Source organism: Ctenocephalides felis, unplaced genomic scaffold, assembly GCF_003426905.1.
Source record: "Ctenocephalides felis isolate EL2017-DRISC unplaced genomic scaffold, ASM342690v1 CF-g0.4_SCAFFOLD_03573, whole genome shotgun sequence".
NCBI classification, from domain to species: domain Eukaryota; kingdom Metazoa; phylum Arthropoda; class Insecta; order Siphonaptera; family Pulicidae; genus Ctenocephalides; species Ctenocephalides felis.
In genome coordinates, this window is record NW_020539727.1 from 2,160,595 (window position 1) to 2,187,203 (window position 26,609).

General features: G+C 29.7%; 1 protein-coding gene across 1 annotated transcript in view; it reads right to left on the bottom strand.

Annotated features, from left to right (window-relative positions):
- Nucleotides 1-984: 984 nt before the first annotated feature.
- Nucleotides 985-26,609, bottom strand: part of LOC113389285 — a 68,932-nt gene continuing 43,307 nt past the window's right edge. Inside the window, exons 4-9 of the mRNA XM_026626336.1 lie at nt 18,494-18,619; nt 16,201-16,316; nt 14,118-14,224; nt 13,452-13,655; nt 4,630-4,788; nt 985-2,292 (exon numbers count right to left, since the gene is read on the bottom strand). Of these exons, the coding sequence (XP_026482121.1) occupies nt 985-2,292; nt 4,630-4,788; nt 13,452-13,655; nt 14,118-14,224; nt 16,201-16,316; nt 18,494-18,619 (2,020 nt within the window). The remainder of the gene's footprint in view (nt 2,293-4,629; nt 4,789-13,451; nt 13,656-14,117; nt 14,225-16,200; nt 16,317-18,493; nt 18,620-26,609) is intronic.

Below are 26,609 nucleotides of genomic sequence, written 5' to 3' on the forward strand. Positions count from 1 at the left end.
GAAAGTTATTTTAATCATTCAAATCAGATGCTCAGTTCTCTCGAAAACTTCCATTATTTGCATGGTCTGTATCTCCGAAACAACTGGACTTGTCTCTGCCAAGAACTAATCATAAATTCTCCCCATCATTACGAATTGAATGTTTTTTGGATCATTCAAATCGGATTATACGTTCTCTCAAAAAATCGATTTTGCTATCTCCGAAATGACTGCCTTTGCCAAAAACTAACCAGCACATCTCCCTATCAACAAGAAAAGAATGTTTTCTAAACCATTCAAATCGGTTGACCCGTGGCGTTGAGGTTGAGTTCTGGGACACCTTGTATATAACAGCATTTTTAACTTGCATTGAGAAACTGCAAGCAAATTTAATTGAATAAATTACAACAATGAACTTTAACGCAAATAATTAACAATGATTTACCAAAATTATAGGCCGATTCTGCCGCATAACAGACCAATGATATGGCAAGGCAATGTTATGAAGAACTTTCCATACTAAATATTGACAAAAACCATGTGGTTGCTGCGCAGTCAGGCGTCTTTTTCAGGATGTCAGATAGAAAACTTACTCTAGATACCGCACAAATGTCAAAATAATGATGTTAGATAACAGGGTCTTTCTGAACCAGCTTCATAACATACGAGTGACGTTGCAGTTTATGTGTAAAACGCCTGAATGCACAGCAAACACACGCCATGACAGTATTCAGTATGATTTAGTAGCATAACGTATGGAAGTTGGAGCGTAACATGGCCTTGCCATAACATTGATCTGTTGTGCGGCAGAATCGGTCCCTTAATTTCTATAACAAAAACAAACCCAAACAAAAAATACTACTGAATGTGGTATGACTACCATACAGTTCGAAAACATCAATGAATTTCTAACTCAATATAAACAAAGTGAATCGTAAAATATCCAACAATTTCTCATATACATATATGATTCTCCATAAATATGGGTGAAGTAACAGTTTTACTTCAATGTGAACAACTATTTTTGGAGGCAAACTCGTGCAAAATATCACAAGCCATTTCAATGTTATTCCTAGATATACCTAAAGCCCTAATAACGTTTTCTTTCGAATAACCTTCGGAAACTAATTTTGCTATGTACTCTAAATTAATATTTTCATATGGCACATTCATCATGTCCTCATCTTTACTACAACTGGCCATGCATAATGGATTTTGTTTGAATTTTAATTGGACATTAACGTTCTCGTACGCTAATTTTTCTGATACAGTTTGAGATTTTGAAGGGGCATTTGAAGTTGCCTGAGTTAAGACTGCCACCATGGGTAAAGACTGGTGCCTGATGTGAGAATTTGAAGAACTAGTTTTTATGTGGTACAAATTTGTGGTTTGTGAGTTGTTTGCACTTTGTTGTCCATTGGTTTCTTCAGATTTACCATTGAATAATTTTATTTGGTTAGGAGTTCGCGTGTCTATAAGTCCTATAATAGTCTCGGCAGGTCCTACAATAACTTCGTTTGATGAAGATATAAAACATTTCTCTATTTTGCTCTCCGTTACAGGAACAGGTGGGGCAATAGTTTTGGGGACATCAAAAGAGAACAACTTCACATTTGTTTTGATGTCTTGTTCAGAATCCAAAGATGCTTGTTTTGTTTTTGTCAACGGATCAAGATTTGATAAATTTTCTGAACTTTTACTGCCCGTCAAGGTTTTAGGCGGCAACTGCAGCATATTCGGTACAGCAGATTGACCTGCATCATTCAAATTGGTTAAACTAGATGTAATATTCGATTTGTTCGAATTTTTCAGTTCCTTCACTGCAGGAAGAGAAATTTCAGCTGCACTTTTTCGTGGCGGCAGAGGAGGCGCTGTAGGATCCTGCCTCACAACATTATCCTGAACTGCCGAATGTTGACAAACTTGTCTCAAATTTTTACTAGAAATTTCTTGATTCCCCATTTTCTTCGAGCTCGCTATTCGAGGCATATTGTAACCGTTATATACAACTCCTTCAGGTTCTTGCGTCAAAATTTCTTCTGGATACAAAAATATATCTGCATTCTGACGCGAATTGGAAACGGAGTTGCTACTAGTTGCTGACGAAGATGTCGAATCCTGTGATGATATTTCAGAATTTGAGGTACTTGTTACTGAGGAAGAAACTTGTGAATGGTTTTGGACTATTGTGGAACTGCTGGGTGTCAAAGACCTTCGGCTAGGTCTTGGTGACATTGGAGGACTACGGGAGAGCTTCAGTTTACCACTGAGGGCGTGCAGAGTGCTTGTAGAGAAGTTGAAGTCTCCGGAATCCTTGAGAAAAGAAATAGAATTATTTCGGTATTATATTAGGAAATAAAGCTTCATCTAAAAACATACTACTTTAGGATCAATCATGTATTGATGCAACAAATGGCCCTCACAAAGCAATTTGTTATCAACCATGGCACAATAAAATGCAATTGGTTGGTTGGATTTTGCCAATTGTCAGATAGTTTATCGAACCTGTTTTTGGGCAAAAATTAATTATAAAATACCGCAAGAAAGTATGATTGGATAAAAAAATTAAAAAAATGTCTGTGGGGGTTTATACCCAAAGACAAAGTGATCAGAATAATGGACCAAATTATTAAAAACTTGTTAAACAAATTCGCTAGTGAAAATAAAACTTTTAAAAGAGAATTCGGAGCGAGAAAAACAATTTACTTACTTCGTCTGTTGTTCATATTATTGTTGATAGTTTAAAATTTTGATGGAAAATGTTTCAGTTTTAGTATTCGTGATCATAGTTTATAGATTGAAAAGCAACATACTCAAATTACAACATTCTAGAATGAATAAGTGCAATTTTAAAAATTTGTTAAATTACAAGATGTTTTCTAAGATTTTGCTAATAAGCAATAGGGCATACTTCGTTCATATTATTGTTAATAACTCAAATTTTTGAAAGAAAGTGTATCAGTTTTAGTATTTGTGATCATAGTTTATGGTTTGGACAACAATATACTCAATTTACAAATTATCTGTTAAAAGAATTCTGATTTTCTCTATCTGTTGTTAAATACTAGTTTAGGTTTATATATTAAACAAATTCTACTAAATCAGTATTAAATAAAATTTGATCCAAGAAACAGGTTTGTCTTTCGTTAATAAAATTTTTGAATCGTTCTATTGGCGAATTAGAAGCCGCCTTTTATATTTGAATATCGTAAAGACAAAATGAATGAATGAATGAATATAATAAAGACAAAAACATCTACGTCTTCCAATAAGACAAACAATAAAATATACATGAGGGCCGCTTTTTCGAGTATTCACATAATATAAACATATAATAATACACATACACAATACATGTAATGATATTTTTTCAATCTTTATTTTATAGAGATAACAGATAACTTGCATTTACTCTGTAATTAAAAAGGAATTGTAAATAATTCAGTTTAAAGTAAAATAAAATATCATTACAATATCAGCATGCAGTTGCAGTGTTCAAGAATAAACTGAAAATCTATATAAAACAGGCAAAAGACAACCATAATGACTTTTATATATAAATCATCATATATAATCGAAAATATATGCAATGCAAATAGTTGAAGAATATTTTGAACAAATTGAAACTTCAATCTGCTCAAGGCAAAAAATAAACATTTGTCTATTGAGTGAATATAAAATGCCAAGCAAAATAAGTCAACTTTTATGAAATTGATGATATTATTTTTTCGAAAAGAATTAAAATTAAAAATTACACAAATAAAAATAGTTGTTTACTTCATCATGAACTTAGTAAATTTTGATAAATAAATTTATATTATTTGCACTTCTTTGTACTTATTTTTACAAAGGCTGATCTCAAGAAAAACATTAATTCGTTAGATTGTTCCATTATATTTCGCTCGCAAGTACTGATGAGTAAGTTCCTTCATTGCAGATTTAAATTAGACAGCAAGTTGGCAAAAAAAAAATCAAAAAGAAATATAATCTATAAAAATATATGCAATATTCCTTAAATGATTCGCATACAAACTTGAATCTGTAAACTGCCTCACTTCTCACTCAATAGACATTGTTGTCAGATTTCTTCGATTATTGCTTGAAGTGCCTTACAAGGAGAACATCAGATTTACTCATCTTGGATTTTGATAAAACTTATCATGATGATGGATTTGTTTGGACCATCGACTCTATCACTATGCATTGTTTCATCAAAATCCCCGACAACTAAACCTGAGGTTCTCCTTGTTAGTACAAAATGGAGAACGTCAGATTTACTCCTCCTGGATTCTGATGAAATTTACCATGACGATAGGTATGTTTGGACCATCAACCTGATTGCCATGTTTCATCAAAATCCCAAAAGACTTCAAGAGTTGATGTACCAAACAAACCAAACATCATGATAAGTTTCATCAATATCCAAGGAGAGCAAATCTAATGGTCTCCTTGTAAGCCACTTTATATCATGAACGGTGAAACTGTGCATGGTGATAGAATCGATGACCATCATCATGATAAGTTTACCAAATGACTGAATCTGAGGTTCTCCTTGTTAGTACAGAACGAAGCTGATGATAATTTGATATCATCAAGTGGTTTAGAAGGAGAACATAAGATTTACTCATCTTGGATTCTGATGAAATTTACCATTATGATGAGTTTGTTTGTACCATCAACCTTATTGCCATGTTTCATCGACATCCCACCAAATGATTCAAACAGTTGATAATCCAAACAAAACCAATCGTCATGATAAGTTTCATCAAGATCCAAGGAGAGTAAATTTAATGGTCTCCTTCTAAGCCACTTGATAATATCAAATGATCATCAGCGTCATTTTGTACTAACAAGGATAATTTCAGGTTTAGTCGTCTGGGATTTTGATCAAAATATGCATGGTGATAAGGTCCATGGTCCAAACGTAATATGTCATATCATAGTAAGTTTCATCAAAATCCAAGGAGAGTAAATCTAATGGTATTCTTGTAAGCCACTTGATATCAAATGATCATCAGCGTCATTTTTTACTAATAAGGAGAACCTTAGGTTTAGTCCAGGAGTTCTCCATGTTGAAACAAAATGAAACTGATGATCATTTGACCCCATCAAGTGCTTACAAGGAGAACATCAAATTTACTCACCTTGGATTTTGATGAAACTTACCATGATGATGGGTTTTGTTTGAACCATCAACTTTATCATTATGACTAAAACTGAAGTTTTCCTCGTTAGTACTGAAAGTGATGATCATTTGATATCATCAAGTGGCTCACAAGGAGAACATAAGATTTACCCCTGTTGGATTCTGTTGAATCTTACCATGATGATAAGTTTGTTTGGACTGAGGTTCTCCTTGTTAGTACAAAATTCAGCTGATGATCATATGATATCATCAAAGATCTTACAATTTTGTTAATCATCTAAAGATTTCTACATTAAAAAAATAAATGCAACGTTTACATATTATTATTAATAGATATGACTTAGTTTTCGGTCTATTGAAAAAACGGCCCTTTCAAATAATGATATACAAAAAAAAAATGAAAGAAAATAAAACGAAAACTTACCAAAGCCTACGAAATCATTTTCTACGATTTGTTGCACTATCAAAACAGAACAAAACACTAGAAAGCTGCACTTGAATAAAATGAATTTGGTGCCACTGCTTATTAAAATTATTATAAAACCATTCAGGGTTAGTGATTGATCAGGTATGGTAAATTGCCATTTTGAACTTTTAAAAAAATAACTCAATAATAATGCAAAAGTACTTTAAAACAAATTGAGTAGACAGAAGTCGAATTATAGTTCTAGTTCAAAATGGAGTTTACATACAGCTGAGCAAATGTTAGAGAATAATTTGCTTCAAACAAATCAAATTTTGTAATAAGAAATTACAGAAGAAAATGCGTTATACTTTAAATATTTCATACAAAATTTGAATCATAAGCTTGAGCAAATTATTCTTTGCCAATGAACATGATATTTATGTACTAAGCGTAACAAAAACTCCACTTTTTGTCAAAACATGCAAATCGGCAATCAATAAAATTTCGAAAATAAATTTCAATTTGTAATTTATCGTATAATAGTTTATTGTTTTCCTGTTCTCAATTTATTAACTACAACAATATAAATAATTTTAAAATTACTCAATGGAGATTGCAATTATTTGTAATTTTACGCATTTCTGGTATTAACCTTATATACGAAGGCTATTTTCATCACTGAAAAATAGCGTGTTAAAAAACTAAAATATTTATATGTTATTAATACTATGGATAATACCAAGATATTTCAAAATAAATAATTGATTATAAATTTTTGGTTATAAATCTACATGAACAAAATAGTAAAACAAAAACATTTCTTCTAGAAAATAATTATACATTTTTAAATTGTTGAATAATTCGACTTAAATTAATTTTTTTTAGGAAAAATATAGTAAAGCCGTTTTTTCAATAGCCGAATAACCTTGACATTTTACATTTTCAGGTCCTCATTTTTAGCAGCCGTTTTCAAATCGAATCAATTGTCGTATTAAATTTTTACGCAAAATCATTTTGGCATTAAAAACCGATAATATATTTATAAATATATTACAAATATCTGGTCATTAGCTGTACGTTTTCTGTTTAAATATATCATATTGAATAAAATATTAAATAAATGTGGCCAGTTATTCGATTATTTAAAAAACGGCCCTTTAAGGTATGTTTGTAGCATATAATTGGAACTAGGTGCAATCTTGTTTGCATATATGAACATGAAATACTAATATACAGAGTGTCCCAGAACTTAACGAATTGTCTTGAAAAAAAATCTGACGTTGGTTGGAAATTATCTGAATTTGGCCAGTTATTAATATTAGCTTTTAAGTGCAAACTTGAGCTTTGGTGAAATTATGACAATTTTTCGTTTTTTTTGGTTAATTTTTATTAATTATGTTCATATATCAGTCGCCAAATGATGCTTGCGCGGGCAAGTCGTATTGGGTTTTGCAGTAAAATATTATGAAAAAATTGAAAAAACTTTATCAACATTTCATGCATATCGGTGCCGCGGTCCAAAAGACTAAACCACCAATTCCATCACCCTCTAAAAATGGAAAGAATTCACAACCAACCCGAGTGTCCTTCGGACTTCTTCGACCCAATGTCGAAGCACTACTACTCCCAAGCCAACTCTTTCGAACCAGGACCAAGTGGCAACATGGGGGACGTCCACAAATACAAAACCGAGGAAAAAATAAAACTCTTCATCGCCAATATACCAGGAGAACTCACCGAAAAAGGCTTGAGAGGAACATCTTCCAAAGCTTCGGTGAAGTTCTGGAAGCTTGTATAAAAACCAACAAAAATTCTAGATTTGGTGTTGTTGTTTACGATCAACTGGACACTGCAGCTGCTGAGGTCTACATTTAAAAAACCATTTGACATAGTAGTAAAAGTTTTTGACCAGAACAAGCATGCAAAGCCAGTTGACGATGAACCAATTCATGTATTACCGCCAAAAGTACCTAAACGCAATTTACCATCAATTGTCTCCAATCATAGATCAGCTTTTATGAAGTCCAAGTTTTACCAAAATGAACCAAACTCTTATAATAAATTTATTACCAAGTTGGCCAAGGAGTTGAAGCCCAAGAATTTGAGTAAAAAAGTTTTGGAGCACCAGAAAAAAATTTCGGAGTTGATGGATGATGAGATTTTGCAACCTTTTGAGTTTAATGGTTTGGAAAAGTATAATGAATGTCAAAATTGCCAAAATCCAGGAATTTATAAGAAGTTGGAGGATGGTTTGCATTCTTGTTCTTTGCAATGCTATGAAGAAAAATTGAAGGAAAAAAAATATATTCAGAAAAATAATACTAGTGCCATACTATCTATTGTCGTGGTGATGCATATTTTGTTAAAGTGTTATTTGTTTATAATTTATAGTAATTTTTTTTTTACTAAAAAATGTTTTTTTGAAAGTACTTTGATAAGAAATATATATTTTAATTTTTTTTACTTAAATAATTAATTGATTTTGGAAATGACATTGGATTAAATTTGAAGATTTTTTTGTTAATGAATTTTGTTAATGAATTAAATTTATTTTATTACATAATATGAGTAATATGTATAAATTACATAATTAAGGGCTATGGTGTGCAAAAAAATATTTATTAGATTTTTTTTGTATTTTTTTCTACGTTTCGGAGATGTAGAAATTATTTGTTTAATTATTCAATCCTTTTGCAATTAATAAATTGGATTAAGTTTTGATTTTTTTCACTATTTTGTCATTTTTTGCACTAAGTAATGTTAATAATTAATATGATTAATGTCTTTTTAAAAATAATGATCGTATAAAATTAAAATTTTTGCAAAAACTTGACTTTCAATTAATTAGCATACTCTTAAAATTTCAACAAATTTAATTTAAAGACAAGTTTTGTTGTTAAGGAATTCTTTTTTTACTAACAAACAATTAAATTTTTTTGAACAAACGGCCTGTTTTTCTAAAAATTGTTTATATAATTTTTCATTTAATTAAATAATTTCAGAACTTAATATTGAGCATTAATATTTAATTAATTACTACAGATTAAAATTGGAATAAACGATTTTGTTTTGTATTTTAATAAATTATATAGATCATATATAAACTTTGGAACTTTAACTGTGAATAGCATTTCTAGGAACACAGTAAAAAATAATAACACAATTGCCGTAAGTTTTCAAGAATTATCCCTCTTAGTTGAACTAAGAAATTAAAATTTTTAAAATCGATCGACTTTAACAGCCCCTTTTTTTAAAAAAAATTGTACTAACGTGTGTTGGCAAGTTTCATAAAAAATTGGCGTATTTAATTAGGAATGCAAAGTGGTAAAATACTTGATAATTTTATTAATGAAAATTTTTGAGTAAAATATAAGCACCTTAAAAGAACATGATTTTTGCTAGTGCATTTAAGTCACGATCAGTTCAAGAGAGCAACATTTGAACTGAATGTGAGCGAAATTCGTTATTTTTAGATTTTTATTTTTTACTCAAAATTTTTTAATAATAAAATGATCAAGTAATTTACCTTTTTACAATCCTTATTAAATGCGCCAACTTTTGGTGACACTTGCCAACATATTTTAGTACATTTATCCTAAAGGATGGCCTCTTAAGGTCGACTAATTTCAAAAATTTAGTTTCATAGTCGAACAAAAAGTCTTAATTCTTGAAAACTTGGGACAATTGCATTATTATTTTTTACTGTAGTCTTAGAGATGTTATAGTTTAAACGAACAAAATTAATAAAAACTAACCGCAATAACCGTAAAATGGTAATAATTTCACCAAAGCTCAAGGTTTCACTTAAAAGCTCATAACTTCCGAAAAACGTGAGGTAATTTTTTTCAAGGCGTACTATCATCTCGTTCGGCTTGGCGTTGAGTTCTGGGACACCCTGTATATATATATATATATATATATACTTATATAATTATATATATATATATATATATATATATATATACAATATTGGCAAAATGCACATTCCAAGGGTTCTAAAAATAAACAAAATATATAGTTTTCATGCTATAATTGCTAATGATATATAAGTTTGAGGATATTGCACAATTTTTATAACAAATGCAATATATTCAAACTTTCTTATTAGCAAAAAGTTGTATTAATAACAAATGCAGACATACCTATGTACATGCATCATAAATCATATGTTAATTTCAAAAAAATCAGTTTTTTTCTTCAAACTAAATAAAATTTAAATATTTGTTTTATAATTTTGGCAAAGCAAATTTTGAAATATTTCTGTACTAGAATATTAATATCGAAGACAATTTATTATAAACTATTAGAGAAACATAGTTAAAAAAATTGTTTTGCTGATTGCCAATATGTTATTTTACAAAGATATTATATTTATATAATTTAAAATCTGCACAAATAATTATTATGCTTGATTATTCGCAGTCTATACGTAAATATATAAATGAAACATCCTTTACTTTTTTATCCATTGGAATCCTTTACAAGTAAATTTCTATGAATTATTGAAATTATACATGTAATAATAAGGTAAGATTGTAAGCATGTGGTAATGAATTAATTTTCTAATAATTGGATATAATAAGTAATTAAAATAAATAATATTTATTAACTAATTAAATAACGACTTACGTCCGCTTATTTAAAATATGAGGAAGCACTTGTAATTAACTTAAAAATAAAATACTGTTCTAATACAAAATTGAACTTCAATAAAAGTTAAAAAATATATTAAGCAAATAAATTATATACATTTATTTTTATGTACATTTTTTAACGGTTTTGGATACGAAAAAAATAAAAAAAAAAGATAATGGAAATAAATTTTTGTGAATCAACTCAGAAAAATTCAAGTATGATTTTTTATATTGGAAAAATGCACCGGTTTAATTTTTCCCCGGTTCAATTTATGTCTAAACTCAATATGATATATTTCCATACCTCGTTACTCTCATCAATATTGATGTTTTCAAAATGTTCAAAATAACTTATACATATTATAGATAAAAACAAACAAAAATACGTTTTCATTTGTTAGTTCAATCGATGTTTTTCCTTAAAACTACAATTATAAATACAATTCCAATTTATGATGCAAGTATGTCTAAATGTTCTGTTTATTCGAAAACAAGTGATAATTAGTAATAATAAAAACTTAATGACGCAAAAACAGTAAAGAATATGCATGATTATTTATTAAATATTTTAATATCTAAGTTTGCTAAAAAATAAAAATTAAGTGCTTATCAAACATGCATGATGCAATAATTGCAGATGCAAAAAGTGTACTCGATGAGCATGCAAAATCATGCCAATAATCAAATGCAAAAATCTTCTAATGGATGATGAAAAAACTTAATGTAATATAAGATGAATTTTTATTAAAATGTCATGCATATTCCCTACTTATAATATGTTATCAAACTGGGTAAAAATGTGTGGCATAATAATAAAATTTCCTATGCAGGTAGTAAAATTTGTCTATGAATTAAATATGTTTTTTTACCAATTTTATAATTAAATTCGTGAACTCCAATCTTGCAAAAAAAAATTAAACGTAAAATTTATCTTCATAAAAAATTTTACTATGCTTTTTGCAAATATAAAAATTTAAAGAAAGAAATTGAGTTAATAGGTAGAATTAATAGGTACTTTTTAGGTAATAGGTAATTAATAGGTAGAGTTAATAGGTACTAGAAGTTTTCGCCAAATTCAATTATATTGCCTTATATAAATTTTACTAAATGTATTTTTGAAATTTTCAAATTTTATTTTAAACAAAATTCAAGTTTTCATTAAGAATTTGCTATAAATGAGTTAAAATGTTTAACCCTTTTCGAACACCTGGGGTCTACTAGACCCCAAAGTTATATTTAGGGTCAAATTCAGTCATATAAAAAATTTAAACGTAATGAAGTACCACGAGTCTAGTTTTCAAATAAGAACTTGCGAAAAATGAGCTAACTCTTTTCGTACACCTTGGGTCTATTGGACCCCAAAGCTATATTTAGAGTCATATTCATGAAATTCAATAATGCAAAAAAATTTAAATGAAGTACCACCAGTCTAGTTTTTATGTAAGAACTTGAGAATAATAAGTTAAAATGTTTTTCGTACGCATTGGGTCTACTGGACCTCGAAGCTATATTTAGAGTCAAATTTATGAACTTCAATCATGCAAAAAAAAATTAAACATAATGAAGTACCAAAGGTCTATATTTCACGTGAAAACTTGCAATAAATGAGTTAAAATGTTTTTCGTATACCTTGGGTCTACTGGACCTCAAAGCTATATTTAGAGTCAAATTCATGAACTTCAGATATGCAAGAAATTTCAACGTAATGAAAGTTTTCAACGTAAAGACCAGAAGTCGAGTTTTCGGCTAAGAACTTAGGAATAATGAGTTAAAACGTTTTTCGTACACTTTTGGGTCTACTGGACCTCAAAATTATATTTAGAGTCAAATTCATGAACTTCAATCATGCAAAAAAGTTTAAACGTAATGTAGTACCACGAGTCTGGTTTTCATGTAAGAACTTGCGATAAATGAGTTAAAATGTATTTTCTACACCTTGGGTCTAACGAACCTCAAACTCTTGAAACAAAATTTGCCAAAGAGCCCTAAAGTCCAAGCAACTAAAGTCACAAAAACAAGAACCAAAGAAAAAGAGCACAAAAATAGTCTTGCTAAGGAAAACGTGTCACCAGTGACGACGATGAGGTTTACCATGAAAAACCTTCTATAGATGACTACATTGACTTGTATCCCGGTGGTTTAAAAAAGCTCACAGAAAATCTTTTAGAAAGTTTGGCGTACCAACCACCTACACCCAAAACCAGGATGTGGTGACTCACATTAATCACATTTTGCTTTTTATTTATCCCTCAAAAGGGATAATTTTGCTGATATTGATTTGGATGATACTAATTTTGCTGATATTGATTTGGATAATATTCTTGCTTTTGAGACAAGTTAGTTTTATTAAAGATTTTAGTTATGAACATTTCTATGAGAGCACTTACTCTCATGGATAGTATTACTATTTTTATAAGGTTGTGTATTTTGCATATGTTTTAGAATAAAAATAAATGTGTAAAATAAAAAGTTTGTTATCGTTAAACTTTACGAAGTTACGATATTTAAAAAAAAAAACATTTTTCACAAGGTCCCCTCTTTTCCAAGCATTTTTCAGCCCTTCAAAATTTTATTTACCTCTAAAAATGTATGCTCGCATTGTAGATAGTTCAAATTTTATTTTCATTTTTTTTAATAAAGCTTATAGTCTGCCCAAAAGCTGGGGTCTGCAGGACCCCTAGTGCTTGTACTGCTTATGCATAAGTTTTTTGATATTGGTTGAAAATGAATTTTTAGATCTTTAACCCTTTCCACTCGCGAATTACGAGTTTTATATATATTTTGAGCCGAATCCGAGTGAAAAGTTGTGAAACTTGTAATTTGAAAAACTGACTATTTACTCTACTGATTTACGACTCTACTGGTTATTTAATGTACTTTTACACATATTTTACATGATGCATAATTCATAATAATTTCATATATGCAAATTCCAAGTTAAAATAAAACTTGGAAATTTTAAGAAGACATTTAGTAAAATTTGTATGAAGCAATAAAATTCAATTTGACGAAAACTTCTGGTGTTACCTTTCAACTCAATTTCTTTCTTTATATTTTTATATTTCCAAAAAGCGTAGTAAAATAGAAAAATTGGTATATGTTAGTAGATCAAGATGTCAATAAGTAAAAGTCATTCCCATTCATTTTATTTATCCATGAAAGTAAATAAATGAATAAGTGATTTATTACCAAACATTTGAACCCAGTATGATATCTTCCTGATGATACAAAAAACGGACAAAACAAACTAAAATTTTCATCAAACAACATGTGGTTGTTTCTTTACCTCCGCATCATCGAAAGCATCTTCACAACTGTTGTTGGAATTATTAGATTGTGTTTGGACCAAAGTCTTCGAACAATTATTTGATGTTGAATTAGAATTAGAATTTCTCTGGTGCTGTCGCCTTGGATCAAAAGCATCCACAACTATTTGCTCTGTGCCTTTGATTTCGGCTCTGCAGAATGGACAACCTTGGCCATCGGAATCCTGGAAGAGATGGGAAAAATTAATAAAAAATAATTAAATATATTTGGTTTTCAGACTATCATTTAATTGATAAAGCATAACACTACCACTCCATTTTTGCATAAAGCATATCTAAATTTTTAATCATATTTTTACTGACACCCTAATTTGTCTTTTAGTTTTTCTTCCAATCTCAAAATCACCGACATTGATCAGACTTTTGAAGTCTATTTCCAGTCTCAAAATTCTACTTTCTACTTCCTATTTTAGGAGGTTGATTTGATAACAAAGAAAGTCTTTTGAATATCAATTAGACAGCATTAGAAGCATCCTCCTTTATGATAAATTTAAAAAAGCTAAAGCTTATCCACATAGATCAGTCCATCCATTGGTTATGTTCTTGAGAATTTGAAAATAATCCTCTTCATCTAGCAAAGTATGCAGAAAAAGTGAATATTTATGTATATGATTTTGATTACTTACAACTTGCCATGAAGTAAGACAAGGCGTACAAAGAAGGTGTCCACAAGGCTCGATTTTGATGTCCTTATCATTTTCGGCACATATTTTGCACAGTTGGAAGGTGCTCCCTGAAAAAAACATGCAATTATTAATACAAAATCAATATTTCTAATTATTTCTTTTCTATCAAAAATTTATTATTTACACTTTTATCCATTCAAGAGCTATTTAATGTATTACTATGAAGCTTTTATAAGCAAGAAAGCTGTTCTTCAATTGATCAACTATCAGCAATGAATGTTATTTAAATTCTTATTCAATATTTGCTATATGCAAACTTGATTAGATGGTTTTTATAATTTATTATGTTGTGCCCATAGATAAAGTTGCAGTAAATGCATCTAAACTCCAATTGGATCCTAACATTCTTTGCTTCTTTAATTGTGTATGGTCTTACATTGATCATAAACATGGTAATCAATTACCAATGTAAATGCTGTTGGAACTTTACTAACAGCATTTATACTTTTGAAGCAAAATGTCTTTAGGGAGTAAATTAGAGAAAATGCAACAAAAGGGCTTCGTCATTCGTGAAATTAAATTGAATTTAATGAGAACAACAGTACAAAAAACTTTCTACAACAAATAAGTTTTGATGATATTTCACTGTTGTTATTCAAATATCAAAACACAATGTCTTGAAACGTCTGATCTTCAAGATAAAGTAATAATTTGAATAAATACTGAACGAATTGATATTTAGTCATTACTGTGTTACTCTATATGACTATGAAAACTAAATGAAGTATTATATAACTTATTCAGAGTTATTCATTAGCAACCACTTAATATCTCTAATAAAGATTAAAGTCTTCTAAATACTATTTTCAATGAGATATCATTTGCTGACATTTCAATATCAAGTTTCACTCGAATGAATCTCTAACATCGATTAATTTTGTAGAAGAATAATTATCTATTTGGTGCCACTATTGATGCCTAGATTTCAAAAGCAATTTAGACAATTTGCTAACACAATTTACCAACCAACCTATCACATTTGAAGTAAGATAGTGAGTAATTATTTTAAAATAGTAGTATAGTGGTTGACATTAATACGTCATCTCGTACAATAACAAAAAAAGTTTTACTTCAATATCGTGTGTATACTAAATTGTTTGCTTCGACTTTAACCTAGATTAAAAAAAACCCTTTCCAAAAAAATCAATTTTGGTATCTTGACAAACCCTAAAATGCTACGTCCTATCTAAACCTTTCATATTTTCTGTAAATGATTTGCAGCTAATATGATTCAACTATTTTAAGCAATTTTCTTGCGGAAATATGCAAGCAAAATCATAAGTTTTTGCAGAAATATGCATAAAGATCCTGTAAGACCCTATAAAATAGAAAAGAACTTTCTGGGTCAAATGATCAGTAGTGGTTGAAGAATATACGACAAAGCATTAATCGGAATTATCCAAATACTATATTAATTCTAAATTATCACATAGAATTGATAAAGTCAAATATACAAAAACAATAAAATAATGACATGCATTTCGTTCAGAGTTTAAAACGAGTCATTTGACCCTTTGGTATGTCCAGTGATAAATAGGTTATAGTGGAGTGACTATGGCGGATGCTGAGCACCAGTATGAAGTGCAAAAATGAAAAAGGGTAGCTATGGAGGGAGATAGTAATGCAAAAAATCTCCCTCCCAACTAATTTTATAAGATTTATAGACAAAAAAGAATATATGGTGCGCAATAAAATTAAATTGTAAAGTTATCTTATAAAATATATATGACTAATGGACGAGTATACAAAGTCAAACAATAAACAATATTAAAAAAAATAGATATCAAATATGTTGCAATACAAATTTGTACCTAAATGTCTTCAAATGGGATTGTAACTGTATGAGAAACTGATAAGTAGAATAAAGTTACACTTAGATCTTGTTTGTAACTTACTTTCGAACTAAACTAACTTCACTATCCATAAGTTTTAAGAAAATAACGATGATCTTAAGTTGAGTTTTTTTAGACAAAATATTTTTATCACTAAATTGCTCTTTATTATTTATTTAAGAAATTATTACCCATTTCACAATAAAGTTCGTATTGTTCTTGTGTAACAGCTATGTGATCTTCTGAAGGAGATTGGACGGCCCAACTAAGGTCTGGATTTACTGCTCGTCCATCAGGATACAAATAACTAGAAAATAATAAAACGATTTAGTATTCTAATATTAATAATCATAAAAAATTGAAAAAAAATATAAATTTGAAACTATATACTAAATATTTCTTTAAAATGCTTAGGCAAATTTTTTTCGCAAAAATCGTTGCATAAGTAAAAAGTTTAGTTACCAACTTTCCGTTGTTTGTGAAAAGCTCAAATTTACACAAAAAATTTAATTTCATCAAGGGTTGCCCAACATTAACACTTATTTTTTATTGTATTACAGTAACTCTACTTTCAAATATTGTTAAACAAAATCTTTATTTGTTTTTGAGATATCGCTGGTATAGATGTTTTAGCCCTGCTCTACCCTATATTTAAAAAATGATTATCATGAATAATTGGCAATCACTTTACAACAAACAACATTCTAGCTGAAGGATATTATTTTGCATTTTCCTTCTAAAGTAATTATTTTTCTCATCTCTGTATTTATTATTTTAATAAAAATATCAAATCATGAAGAACCTAATAAGAGAAGAAATATCCGAAGTCTTGTAACATTTTCCATTAAATTGTTTATCATGTTTTATTGCATACCTATATCAAATAGACTCAAAGGCAAAAACAAATTGAATAAAATATAAAAACAACATACGATATATTATACCTGAAGAAATAACAAGATATCTTATACAAAAATAACAAGATATACACTAAATAAAAATGAAAAGGAAACGTTTCCTTCTACGCTTTTATAACAAGTTGGAAACAACAAAACTTAGGAAATTAATACACCTGTTTTTATAGTAAAGAACGGTAAATAAATAAATGTCACTGGCACAATTATATTTTGCAGTCGTTTCTCTTTGTAAAAAATAAGCAATAACAATTTATCAATTACATGAAACAAGGAAATAAATTGAAAACACCTACAAAAGCTCAAAGATTCAGTTCTTCTGATATTGATATTCTGATTTGGAGATCCAAATAAAAAGGTCAAACTTTTTTTGAAGTGAAACATCTTTAGGCGCTACTAGGATGCGAATTTGTGAAAATGCAACGGAAGAGCGTTACGCTTAAGTCGTCATTCGCTCTCATTTCTATGCGGATCGATTGAGATTGATCGTCATGTCACGTGAGAGTGTTCTTTGCGTGAAAATAATAAAACAAATGAAAAATATGTGCCGTGTGAGGAACGTAAGTTTATTGAAATAATTTGTATTATTCGTGGTTACTATATATTTTTAGAAATTATTTTTATAAGCAAGACACATAGTACAGGTGCTCAAAGAATGAGACTGTATCGCTAGCGAAATAGTCAAAAAAACAAACAGTCAATGAATGCATGTTAATTGATTGATAAGTGAAACAACTGTTTTCGTTCAAATGTCAAAGCTTACAATTTTCGTAAAGTATTACAAAGTTACATATTTTTTTAAATAATCATAAATAATGAAAAATGAATTGATATTCAGATTTATTACTCTAACAAAGAGATCAAGCACAACAATAGTTTGTATAGCTGTGTATCATTTATATACAGAATACAGATATACTTCATAGTAGACATCTATACAGTTTATTTATTGCTAGTTTTAATGAAATTATACAAAACTGTTATATTACAGCTGTAGACTGTGTTAACGAATATTATAGAATTTATTATTAGTGAACAGCATTTACTTCATTTCTCTAATGCAATTTCTCTAAGGTTCAAGTTCTAAATGCTCATTACAATGACAAACCGATCATGTCGTATTTGAAGTATGACTTAAATTACATTATTAAAATATGTATGCATCGCGAGTGTTACCATATTACTAAGAAACATTATTGAAAATTGTTATATGATGTTTTTATTTTTAACTTAAATGCCATCTCGTACGAAAAAAAACAGTTTTACTTCAATCGCGTGTGAACCTTACGCGCACTCTATTTTTATATATAATTTATTATCTAAGTTTCGAAACTAAGTATCTTCATAAATGATATTAATTAAAAAATAAGAGAAACTTTGTTATTATAAAATTATGAATTATGGTAAAAATGGATTTTAATAAAATGCTAAAAAGACAAAAAAAAAAACAAGAGTTAGTTATTCAGTTTCGGAGACAGATTTCAAAGACAACTAAATACCTTTATATCAAACATAATAATATTATAAAAACAATATATAATATCAAAAATAAATAGGTCAAGTTTCTTACAATCCTTCCCGAAATCCATCGAGCAAGGCTTGACAAAGTGATTTATTTTGAGGTATCGTTTGCAATATATCTCCTTCTGCTGTTACATAGCCAATCGCCCATTGTCCCAGCCTCGTGCAGGATAACCTGAAATTAATAGAAAATATATTAATCAAATTATTAAAATTATTGCATATGTACGGAATCATAATAATAAAGTGCTTTCAGAAAACGTGTATAAAAACAATATCTAAATATATATAAAAATAAGTCGGGTTTTCCATCCTGACGATATAACTCCAGAACGCACGAACCGATTTCGACAATTTTGCATTCGTTGGAAAGGTCTCGGTCTCCGCAAGGTTTATAGCTAAGAAAATTAGGTGCATGGCATCGTGCCTTAATGCAAATTGCTGGAATTTTACGCATCGTAATTAAAAATTCGAGTAATGGCATTAGTGAGAATTATCAGAATTATGCTTGGTTAAGTCAACGAGCAATTCTTGCCGCAAAGAATAATGATGTACACGCAAAATTGCTGGCGATTTGGTGACATACCAATGTTCCCGACTGATCTTCCGTTTGACTTCAAACGATTGCAATTTCCAGTTCGCCTTTCGTTCGCAATGACAATTAACATGTCGCAAGGCCAATCGCTTAGTGTTTGCGGGATAAATTTCGAATAGATTATTTAGAAAATCATTGTTTTTCACATGGACAGTTATACGTTGCCTGTTCACGAGTTGAGAAACCATCCGCTTTGTTTGTGTTGACGTCAGACCAAAAAACAAAAAATGTGGTTTACCAAAGAGCACTTCAATGAAACGGATAATTTGCGGATTCACTTTCATTTACTTAGAGAAGTTCAACTAAAAAATACTTCATTTTTGTAAGCGAAATAAATTCATTACTATTGTGTAATAAAATCAAATTTTTCCTTTTCAAATATAAAACAAACAAAAAATTTCTTCATCTTTCTGACGAAACCATCTGGTGGCGAAACGGAGTTCGTCGGGTTTGCTAGTCGAAATATATAAATTATTGTTCTCCTTGCTTCCAACGACTATGATAGCCTTGCTTGAGTCACTATTTTGATGTATAGTCTTCTTTTATGAAGGATAAGGCAACATTCATATTAAAATAATATTTTCAGTGGTGTTTAGAGATGCAAAGTAGAAAGTGACTTTCAGTGAAAAGCCAGCATCATAATTTGAAACTGATCATTGTGAAAACTAGATAGTTGATTTTCTATTTCCTATTATATAATCATGGACGGATTCTACCGCACAATATACCAATATTATGGCAAGGCTATTTTATGAAAAACTTTCCATACTAAATATTGGCAAAATCCATGTGGTTGCACTGCAATCAGGCGACTTTCTCAGGCTGTCAGATAGGAAACTTCACTTAAATCGCACAAATGTAAAAAAAAAGATCTTAGATAACAGGGTCTTTTTGACCCAGCTTCGTAACACACAAGTGACGTTGCAGTTTATGTGTAAAACGCCTGAATGCACACTTTGACAGTATTCAGTACAATTCAGTAGCATAATGCATGTAAGTTGGAACGCAACATGGCCTTGCCATAACATTGGTCTGTTGTGCGACAGAATCGGAGCCTGTAATAGCTCAATATGATGATCGTTTAGATATCTAAATAACAAAATAAAGAACGAAGATTATAATTTAGATGGCAATGTTGTACGAAATATAAGTAATGTGCTTAAATATGAAACATCTTTAAGATGATGATTATGACAAAAAAACATTCTTGTGTAGTACGAAAAACGCATGCAAAATTTAAAGAAGAAAATAGCATCTTATAGTATAAAAAATAAAATATGTGGTAGACATGTAAAATATAACTCTTGTGATAAATTATCCATAGGTATCTCGTGGGTGTCACCCAACATAAGGAAATATCTCGTTTCTGCCTTACGAAATATCACCTTGTGTGTTTTATTTTTAAATCCAAAGCAACGAAAATACTATTGTAATATCATTTCTGTAATCTGGCACTCAAAGCTTTCGAAATGTTTTAAATGGGCAAAAAAAGTACACCACCAATATATCAAAAACAAGTAAAGTTAGGATTTTTTCAAACAATATTTGAAAGTAGAGGGAAAAACATCAGCTCTAGTCTCAAATCAAGCGACGTCGCTATCAGGAGATAAATGGTCATGTCTGAAAATCTATAACAAAAGTATATCTATAACAAAAGTATTTTATTTCGTTGTTAGGTTTACTGGTTGTGATCACTGTTGTTTAGTTTATGAGACCTTAATTTAATTTTGAAGTACACGTTATTTAATTGTTTTATAATATGTATTGTTAATTTTAAGTTAGATTCAACAGATATTTTTATATAATCTTTATAATAGCTTACATGTAGGTGGGGGAAAAAAAGACCGATTGAACCTTTACCCTGGCAAAAACGTAAACAATAAAAAATAGTGAAGAAAATGTAAATTCAGTTTAAAAGCGATTTTACAAAAAATAAATGAATTTAATAGTTATTCCAAATATGCTGATGAATATATCTGACGAAATACAGATCGAGGTTATATATAGTGTTATCTTTGTAAAAAAAATGTTCCCATAAAATTTCTATTTTGCTTTGATTGAATATTATACCTATTATTTCGAATATAGTACGATAGTTATTTGCTTGATAAGTGTTATGTGTTGTGATGTAGTTTATTGGGTTTTTAGACAGTATAATTACTTGAACTCAAATTGGACTTTGGTGCTCCGCCAGCACTATCCTATACGAGTGCAATTTTTTTTAACTAAATTTTATTCTTCGAATATTTGATTATGGTACGGGAAGTTCCAGCAATTTGCCTTATTATTAATTATATCACACCATGTATATCATATATTTTCCTTTATGATGGAAATAAGCATTGAAATTATTTTATTGTAATGGATTTTTATAAATTTAGGAATGTGTGTTCGAAAGTATAATGAAAAATTGTGCGAAAACTTGAAAAAAATAGCAATATACTTTCGTATTTAACCTCGGTCTCATTTTTCCGTCTTAAGAAAATATTTGTGAGTTAAAACGCGTATCACAGAATCCATAAAGAAAATGGCATCCGATATCGCTCCATCGATATTTGTAATTTAATAACTTCGAATGTTTTTAATATCAATCTTATAAATCGAGTAAACAGAAAAGTCTACGTTTCAACGTCAAAATTGACATTTTCAATTTTGTTCGCATCTAAAAAAAGTAGAATATATTGACTTTGAATTAATTCACTAAAAAATGTAGATTAATTACATTCGAAATGGAATTGAGAAATAAACGTGAAGGAAGTATCGAAGATGAAAACGAAGATGAATTTTTATCGTACAGAAATTATTTTCATAATTATTATTCGGTGTTGTGTAATTCTATGAACGTGATCCCGACTCATAATGTGCAGAGCAAACATTATAATAAAGAGGTAATTGATATTTTTGATTTTAAATTAAAAAAAACTAGTGGTGTATGGCAACGTGCCTTAAAGCAAATTGCTGGAACTTCCCCTTTTCAAAATAATTTTAAACTAGCTGTAAGTGGAATTCTGTCTTGAGGCAATTAGGGCATCGTGCCTTAAGGCAAATTGCTGGAACTTCCCGTACCAAAAATTTTTATTTTTTTAAAAACGATTAACATTTTTGAAAAAATTTTACTTCGAAAAAAAATAGATTTTTGAGAAACTATAAAATTGACAAAAAATTACTTTTTTTAGAAAAAAAAATTTTTTAATTTGAAAAAAAAAAAATTTTTTTGGAAAAAAAATTTTTTTGAAAACAAAAAAAATGTTTTCTTCATTTTGACATATTTTGTAAATTTTGAACTTTTTTTCAAAGCAATCGCACTGCTTGAACTGCATAGAGACGAAATATCGAAGCGCGCAAGTGCCGCGCCGCCGTCTAACGCATAAGCATTGGTACGGAACCCATAGAAATGTAAAAAAAAATTATACTTATTGTTAAAATTTCTATAAAATATCTGATAATTTGATGTGCATATGTCTAATGTTCATTTTTGACCGCCAAATGGCTCATTTTTTTACTTTTTCCTCCATATCTCCAAAGTCGTTGGACCTGCCTTTCCAAAAATTTAAACAGTTGTTCATTTAGTCAATACAAATAAAATGTTTTTTGAATTATTCAAATCGGACGCTCCGTTCTCTTAAAAACTGAGTTACCGTTTTCGGCACTTTTTGCCCCGTATCTTCGGAACGGCTTGACCTGCCTTCGCCAAAAACTAATCAGCACGTCTCCTTATCAATACGGATCGAATGTTCTTTGAATTATTCAAATCGGTTGATCCGTGTTCCCGAAATCGTCGACGAAAATTTGTATCCGCACATACATACACACACATACATACATACATACACACACACACACACACACATACACACACACATACACACACACACATACATCCATTTTTTCTAAGGCATGCCAAAATGTTCAGAAACCTCTGAAACGTAAATATATATAAAAATTTTCATTTTCGATTTTTTTGCGATTACTATAACTTGCCCTACGGGAAGTTAAAAAAGATTAAAATTTTTGAAAAATTTTACTTTAAAAAAATTAGATTTTTGAGAAAATTTTAATTTTTGACAAGAATTGACTTTTTTGAAAAAAGACTTTTTGAAAAAAAAATGTTTATTTTGATTTATTTTGGGAATTTTGAACTTTATTTCAAAGCAATCGCAAGTCGCCGTCTAACGGATAAACGATGATACGGACTTAACCAAGCATAATTCTGATAATTCTCACTAATGCCATTACTCTAATTTTTAATTACGGTGCGTGAAGTTCCAGCAGCTTGCATTAAGGCACGATGCCATGCACAACTAATTTTCTTAGCTATAAACCTTGCGGAGCCCGAGACCTTTCCAACAAATGCAAAGTTGTCGAAATCGGTTCGTGCGTTTTGGAGTTATTTCGTCAGGAAGGAAACCCCACTTATTTTTATATATATAGAAGATTAATATTTTCGAATGTTCGAAAGCTAGTTCTGGCATCGTACCTTAAGGCAAATATTGCTGGAGCTTCCCGTACCTGAGTTCAATGTCTTTCTAATATTCATGAACATTTAGACTTTTTTTCAAAACGATCGCGCTTCGTTTAAGAAGCAAAATATCGAAGCGCGATAGCGCCGCGTCTCAGCCTCACGGTTTAACATCATAAATCTAGGGTCAGAATCCATAGAAATGTAAACAAAATTTGTGCTTATTATTAAAATATCTACAAAATATCTGATATTTTGATATTCATATGTCCAATGATATATTTTTTACCGCAAAATGGTAATTTTTTAAACTTTTTTCTCCATATCTCTTGAAACCGCACATGCATATATACATACCATACGCACACACACATGCATACATTTTTCCTAAGGTATACCAATATTCAAAAATCTTTTGAATGCAATAAGAAAAAATATCTATTTTTAATATCTTTGCGAATACTTAAACTTATCCTACTGTAAGTTAAAAAAACGTAGACGAAAATGTTTACAGTGTTCTGAAAATCTTTAGAAAACGGCTCCACCGATCTTCTAACAAAACTACACTAAAATCTTTCTTTAAAAACATCGACGAAAAGTTTGACTCACATAAAATCCACATAATCATACATACACGTACTTTTTCTAATTTTGTTGTCAAACGATTCAGAATGATTTGAAAACAACATTAGAAACTTGAATTTACTGGTGAAAACAGAAATTTCTCATTCAGGAAGTTGAAGGCATATTGTACATTTTATTAAAATCGAACGCTCCGTTTTCTTAAAAACGGAGGTACCGTTTTTTGGCACTTTTTGCCCCATACCTTCAAAACGACTAAACCTGCTTTTGCAAAAAAAATAATCAGCACGTCTCCTTATCAACAGCAATCGAATGTTTTTTGAATAATCGAAATCAGTTGAACCGTGTTCCCGAAATAGTCGACGAAAATTTGTATCCACACACAAACATACATACATCCATTTTTTCTAAGTTATGCCCAAATGTTCAGCAACCTCTGAAGCGTAAAGTTAAATAAAAATTTACATTTTCGATTATTTTGCGATTACTATGACTTACCCTACGGGAAGTAAAAAATTAGCACAAACTAACAAACGAACTGATAGAGTTCCATAATCATATCAATATACTTTTGATTTTTTCAAGATTAGGAATATAATCCTAAAATTATATCAGAATAAAATAAAGTAAGAAAAATTATACTATCTAGGTGCAAAATCTTAGATAAGATGATAACCTTATACATACTACCAACAAACGAGTAACAACTTTATTATATTTCCGCAACATCCAGTTTGAAAACATCGTTAATCAAACAAATGATGCATACTTCCCGTATGTAATGTTGTAGAAAAACAATTTGCTGTATAGATTTTTATTAACATTTAAGAGACTTAATTGCCCGCTATAAAATGCAATATAAATAACAGGCCACTTAAATGAATATAATGAAGAAGTAAATTAATGCCTTTTATTCCAGATAAAATGGTTATAGCATGTTTTAATTTAATTTCACAGAACGTCTTTCATACGGTCTCACTTTCTTGATAAAGATTCGCCTTTCAGAAAATTCTATTGCGATCGAAATCTCTTTTGAAGAGATACGTCTTTGGCATTCTAAACGTTGGAAATTATAAATACATTTCTTTACCTGTGGGGAGAGAAAATTATATTTAAACAAAATGATTTCATCTCTTTCAATGTGATGTTTTCAGTTTTGGAGCTTAAAATTATAAGAATATATGGTACAGAAAATTGCAAGATATGGTGGCATAGTATATTTTGCAGTCAATAGTCACGTACTGTGACTGAAACTTGACTGAAAACTGACTCACGTTTGCCATATCGTAGCACCATCATCGCCCACAGCCAATAAAAAGGGGGCTAGTAAATGTGTGGTACAAATGAAATTTTTCCTTAACTTAAAAACAAAATAGGATAAAAAGTACTGCTATTCTTCTTGCCAACATAATGTTGCAACCAATTTTAAATAGTTTTTATTTATTAACTTCCCGTAGGGCAAGTTATAATATAATCGCAAAAAATTTTTTTTGCATATCTTTGCGTTTTAAGGTCTTCTGAACATTTTGGCATACCTTAGAAAAAAATGGATGTATGGTGTGTGTATGCGTGAGTAAGTATGCGGATACAAATTTTAATCGACGATTTCGGCAACACAAATCAACCGATTTGAATAATTTAAAAAACTTTCGATTCGTATTGATAAGAAGACGTGCTGATTAGGTTTTGGCAAAGTCAAGCCGTTTCGAAAATACGTGGCAAAAAGTGCCAAAAATGGTATTTGATTTTTTGAGAGAACGGAGCGGCCAATTTGTATGATTTAAAAAACATTTTATTTGTATTGCCAAAATGAAGAACTGATAAAATATTTGGTGGGGCAGGTCTAGCGGTTTTGGATATTCAATAAAAAAAGCGAGAAAAAAATACCATTTGGCGGACAAAAATGACCAATAGACATATATACGTCAAATTATCACATATTTTACGGATATTTTAATAATAAAACATTTTGTTTACTTTTCAATGGATTCCGTACCAATGTTTATCCGTTATAACGCGACCAGGCGCCCACGCGCTTCGATATTTCTTTTCTACGCAAAATTTCCGAAATATTTCAAAGTATGAAAAAATCAAATTTTTCAAAAGGGTCATTTTGTTTCAAAAATTTCAAAAATCGATTTTTTCAGAGTTCTAAGAAAAATTGAATTTCTTTTAAACAATAAAATTTTTGGTATAGGAACTTCCAATAATTTGCCTTAAGGCGGCACGATACCATAAGTCACTAAAATAATTCTCATATAAAAAAATGAATATCTAAGTTCACTATCAAAACACTAGTTTTAGTGGCTATGCCTCCGTTTTGGGATTGCTCTCGGACAATCTCATATAAGCCGTACCTTATATAATTTATTATTGTATAATTTTCTGAACAAAAAAAACCATTTTTTATTTCCAAATAAATATTTAGTTTTTAAATATATTTATTCCTATTTTTCGGTGAATGTTCCCTTTTTCAAGAGATTCGATGTATTGAATTTAAAAAAGATTTTATAGATACTTAAAATTAAA